Source organism: Meleagris gallopavo, chromosome 7 (assembly GCF_905368555.1).
Source record: "Meleagris gallopavo chromosome 7, MGAL_WU_HG_1.1, whole genome shotgun sequence".
NCBI classification, from domain to species: Eukaryota; Metazoa; Chordata; class Aves; order Galliformes; family Phasianidae; genus Meleagris; species Meleagris gallopavo.
In genome coordinates, this window is record NC_139410.1 from 34,342,388 (window position 1) to 34,348,009 (window position 5,622).

Consider the following 5,622-nt stretch of genomic DNA (forward strand, 5'->3'; position numbering starts at 1 on the left):
TTTTGGCCTTCGTTTACAAACGTGCAAGGACAGAAAGACTGGGAAACATGAAGAGGTGAAGCATAAGTGTACGCAGAAAGAGGACAATGAAATGGGCTTTCGGAGAAAAAAATCTTGACAGCTGTCAAAGGACAAGGGTAGAGATGGGGGTTATTCTGGGATGGTGGTGTTTATTTACTGTTGTGGTGAAAACGCATCACTTTGTGAGAATTCAGTCAGTTTGCAGTGCTGCCTTCAGAACCATAAACACAGACTTTCAGAAATTAAATAATTATTTTCCCTCAGCTCCTTTTAAGGTGTAAGCTTTTCCTCTATTTATATGTCATGCGGTGCTTAGGAGAAATATTTTTAATGCCAGCGAGACAACGTTGGGTTTCTTTCGACACCATCCTCAGAACATCTGAGTGCAGTCTGAGGGCGAGCACTGAGCAGCCAGGAGGGCTGCTGGCACCCCCAGCTATTGCTGCTCCCTGAAGCAAAATACACAGCTTGAGGAAGGTGGCAGCAGCAGCACATGGAAAGAGGAGCTGAAGCTGGAACAAGCAGTGCAATTTAAGAAGAGCTCCCGTCTTCTGGTTTGCAGTTGCTTATTTAGCAGATTGCAAGGGTTGTCCAGAATTGCACTGAACCCAGTCGCCTTTTTGTGGCATTACTGGTTCTGCATCATTGCTTGCACTTTAGGAAACAGCAGCTGACAGGTACCCCAGCAGCTTGGGGCCCAGGTGCCCCTTTTCATAGGGGCACCTTTTCACTTCACAGCCCAGACAGGTTTTTCTCCATATTTCTACTTCTGCATATTTTGTGTTTCAAATGTTTTGCTCGCTCTTTGTGGACCAGAGGGTAGCTCCTTCTCTTTGACCTGTGCTCTGTGCTGAATGTATCTGAAACAGCTTTTGACATCTTTATGGTCTGCTGTGGTGCGTGTGCCTCTTGTTCCACACAAGATCACAATTTTGGAACATCAACCATTAGATTTAATTGTTAGATGTGTCACACTTTTTGTTGCTGCATGGATAAGTACCCAGCGCTTGCATATACCAGGTACTGACATCAAGTTGGACACTTCTGTAATAAAGACAGGCAAAGAAGTCGAAGAGAATATGGACTAGCAGCACATCAGTTCAGTGTCTTTAGCAGAGCAAGGTTAACATCCAGATCCTCAAAATGATGTTTCATTCTTTGTGTTCCTACCATTAGGAAAAAATCCTACCTAGTAGGAACACTTTCTTCTATGAAAGAGCATTCAGGCAGTGGCACAGCTGCCCAGGGAGTGGGGGATCATCATCCCTGGGGCTGTCCCAGAGCTGTGGGGATGCAGCACTGAGGGACGTGAGAAGAGGGCGCTGGGCTGGGCTTGGGGATCCTAGAGGTCATTTCCATCCTTAAGGATTCTGTGAAGACTTTAAGCTCTTCGCCTCAAACGCTGTGGTGCTTGCAGGTTGTTTCAGATCACCAACAACCTGTTGCATGTGCTCAACTGATGTCACGTTCTCTGGTTGTCAGGGTGTTGCCTGCTGTAAATGATATCTCAGTGATGGGCCCTTCTGAAACATTGGTTTGTTTGAGGGCAGTTCATCATCTTCATAGCGAAGTGTTGCTATTAAAAACACATAGCAGCAGTCTCTTAAGACTGCATATCATCGTTTGTATATCAAATACTTTCAAACGGCTGTTTGCACTACTGGCAGTAATTACGTGAGCTTCTAGTGGGCGTGGAAAAGACCTCAAGCGGTCGTCTAGCCAAGCTTCTGCCCAAAGGCAACAAGAAGAAATCGACCTCCTGTGTAATATTGCTTTGGTTATTTTAATTGCTAGTGCTAGTGACAGTGAACACCAGCTAGATGAAGTCACATCAGTCATTTTTGGCTTTGCCATACTTCCTATTGTGTTTATGGGGGAAAAAAAAAGAAAAAGCCATATCCCTAGTGAAAAACTACACGCTGATCCTTTTAATAGGGAAACAGTGGCACTGTTCTGTGCCATTTCAATGTCTGCCAGCATCTTGTTAGAACTGGTTACTACCGAAATGCTGCTGGACACTGAATATCCCAGCGGTTTCTTGCAGAATCACCTCCAGTGCAGTTGTGTTGAAGCACAAATTCAAACCTGCACAATGTCAGTACAGGATTTTTGCTGCTGCGAAAGCTGTAGCAGTATGCATACCTGTGGAATGAAGTGTTGCAGTTCCTTCTAGTTTTCACTGGAAGCTCTGAGCGATGCAGGTTGTTTGTGCAGGCACATCTGTCCTTACCTAATGCCATTCACTGGGGACATTTTGTAGAACGGAGCTCATCAGTGCTATTTGGAATTGACTTCTATTAACTCAATTTTGGGGAAATACTATGGAAAAGTATGTTTGGTTTTTAGTTATCTGACACACACACACACACACAAAAAAAAAAAAAAAAAAAAAGGAGATTCTGAAACAGTAAGGGAAAAAATGTGCAAAAGATGTATATAGGGTTGCTGACAGAGCTTAGTGGTGATTAAATAACTTCCCGTTACATAAGGAATCAGATCTGAAAGCTGCTGCTAAATGACATTAAACTCAGCATTGCTGTCAGTTATTAATGAGGCTGTATTATAGATGGAATTGTCCAGGAAGTTACCAAACAATATTGTGCTGTCATTTATCTCATCCTAAGGTTTCATCACTTGTCCACACTGCCAAACCTACACTTGTTTATGCAGTCCAGCTGCAGGGAGTCAGGAACCCACGTGGATACGTCTGGCTTTGTATGAGTCCATTTCAGTTCACCTTACAATTTCTGTGGTCTGAGGGATGTTGATGTTCTATAAGAAGCACCCAACACCAGATCGCACAGAATGCTGGGTTACTGCCAAGTGCTCTTGTTCTCCACGATGCCATTTGTCTTGTGGATGCTGTAACTAACAGTACATGTCGCCGAAGTGCTGTCTTTTCTTTTTCCTCTGTAATTCTAACACAAGCCTTTAGCCAGCATCATGTTATTTATAGATCCGATTGTGCTGTTTGTGCTGCACCAACCTGGGAGGCTCTGCGGATGCCAGACTGTGTCTGATGAGTTAATGTCTTTATTATTAATTTTAAGTGTTTTTCTGCTACTAAGAATTACTGATGCCATTAATCTTTTCTTCCTAGAAGTGGAAAGCTAAATAACCATTTAGAAGCTGCTATACATGAGGCCATGAGTGAACTAGATAAAATGTCTGGGAATGTAAGTTTCTTTTCACATTGGCAATAATCTTGTCCCTTTTCTCTGTTTGTGCGTGTGTGTGTGTGTGTCTGCTGAGGGCTGGGATTGCTGGTTGGGGTTCCTTTCTAAGAGAAATGTTCTTTTCATTTCGTAAAACAATGTGGAGTTGTCAATATTTTTCTTGCCTTTCAAACTGTTTGCAAATGTCTGGCCCTTCTGAAAAATGAGGAAAAGGTGCATCATTTCAGTGGTGTTGCAGTTGCATTGCTTTTTAAGAGCTGGATGCCTGCATGTAGTTCCACCTCCAGCTGACAGCTTCTGGGTGCCACGCATGCTGTGGGGCTGTCTCTGGTTGCTGACAAATAAGCCTCATTCATTGAAACCACACTTAAAAGCATTGTTCTTTTGCATATCAAACTCTTTGAATAACATTTTCCTTATGTTGACATGGAAGCTGTCCTAAAAGGTAAGGTAGAGTCTTCTGACATCACGACCAGCAGAACTCTTATAAAAACTTTCACGCTGTCATTGTGTAAGATCAATAAATAGGATAAAATTTGGCTCACGTAATCATAGAATTGTGTATCTAATCACAATCATAGAATCACAGAATGGCCTGGGTCGTAATTACCACAATGCTCATCTAGTTTCAAGCCCCTGCTATGTGCAGGGTCGCCAGCCACCAGACCAGGCTGCCCAGAGCCACATCCAGCACACTGTGCTCATCTTCGTGTTTGAAACATACCTGCAGTGTCTTTAAGACACACACAGAAATGCAAAGAAGTGTATCACAGTACAGCCTCCCCGATCTTAGCATCAGCAATTCTTATAATTATTAATTTATACATTGTTTGAATGCAGAATAATTTCTTTCTCCTGATTGCCGGCGCTCACTGCTGGGATGCGTGTACACATGCATACTTGGGAGAATGAGTAAGGCTTCACGGGAGCTGCTGGAGGACATAAAAGGAAATCTGTTCTGAACTGCAGACGTGGAGCTGACTTCAGAACCACCACGAAATATTAAATAAATTATTCAGCGGCTCTTAGTGGTTGCCATAAGTAATAACAAATCCAAAGCTTTTGGTGAAACTTGGGGATTTTATGAAGCGAGCTTGAGTTTTGATGTGAAAGCTGGATCTTCCTGCAGGTCTGGTGCAAATAGATGGGGCTGCATACAGCACGTGCATCCCTACTGTCAGTTATGGCAGCACCATCCTGCTGGTGACAGTTACCTTTCCTTCATATCTAAATGCAGCAGTGCTATAAAATTACAAGTAATACACATTTGTGATACAGACTGGCTCAGGTGGAGGCACTGCAGCAGGACATGCTGATGGATGCTTCTGTCATGCCGACAAGCTGCTCCACCAGCCTGCGTGTCACTGCTTGATTTATATTTTAATTATCTGGTCCCAAAATTTGTAATTAGGGTTTATTTCCACGAAAATGACGATCCTTAGAAACAATCATAGGGAATCAATGATTCCCTTTCTGGTGACTTGCATTTTTTGTCAGCTCCTGCAGTTCAGTCATCAGTTACACTTTAAGTGTGCAAACAAGATAATGAGCTTAAATCATCATTTCTGCTGGGAAGAGCCAGTAAACGAGCAGCAAACGGTCATGGTCTGAAGGCGTTCAGGAAGGAGCCAGGAGACGACTGACAGCACTGCTTGGGGCTGTGCAGCCTCTGCCCAGCTGTGGCCAGGAGCTGCAGCCGCCAGCAGATGGTGGTGGCACTCCATGGCCCTTCTGGCAGCGCTGCGCTTGTGCTGAGCACTCAGCAGTGCTTCATCCAGCACCAAATTGGAGTATTGCACGTAGTGATGAGTAGGAAACAGCTTGCTGATCAGAGCTCCTTCCTTAGTATTGCTACTGCCATCCTGAGTTTGGTAGATTTTTTTCACGTTGGCAGTATTTTCTCAACATATGATTTTTAATTAATTGCTACTGTCAGAATGACTGATAAAGATTTGTGTCACAGAATGTGGTGTAACTGCAATCTCAGTTCAGTTGGCACTTTCCCTGAGGTCCCAGAGCTTTGGGGCACACAGACTGTGGCAGCCAGGAGCTGCCTTCTTCTCCCCAGGGCTGTGAGGGTGTGGAACCACTGTGATGGCCTCAAGTTGTACCAAGGAGAGTCAGGTTGGGTGTGAGGAACAATTCCTTCTCCAAAGAGCAGTCAGGCAGTGGCACAGCTGCCCAGGGAGTGGTGGTCATCATCCCTGGGGGTGTCCCAGAGCTGTGGGGATGTGGCACTGATGGATGTGGGCAGTGGGCACAGAGGGGTGGGTGGGGGTGGACATGGGGATCTGAGAGGGTTTTTCCAGCCTTAATGATTCCATGAGGGCAGCTGAGCAACATCTCAGCAGTCCATGTCTCGTTGCTTTTGGCTGGTTACTCTGACCAATCTTCTTCACTAACCTGTGACTGTACTTATTTCTAG

General features: G+C 44.5%; 1 protein-coding gene across 12 annotated transcripts in view; it reads left to right on the forward strand.

The window, feature by feature from the left end:
* Positions 1-5,622, forward strand: part of MBD5 (methyl-CpG binding domain protein 5) — a 130,249-nt gene that overhangs the window by 121,863 nt on the left and 2,764 nt on the right. For 10 of the 12 annotated variants that reach the window (XM_085227883.1, XM_085227891.1, XM_085227892.1 and 7 more), the window contains one exon: positions 3,122-3,197. The exons of the other annotated variants lie outside the window; for them this stretch is intronic. In XM_085227883.1, coding sequence (XP_085084009.1) covers positions 3,122-3,197 — 76 coding nt within the window. The remainder of the gene's footprint in view (positions 1-3,121; positions 3,198-5,622) is intronic. 12 annotated transcript variants of the gene reach the window in all.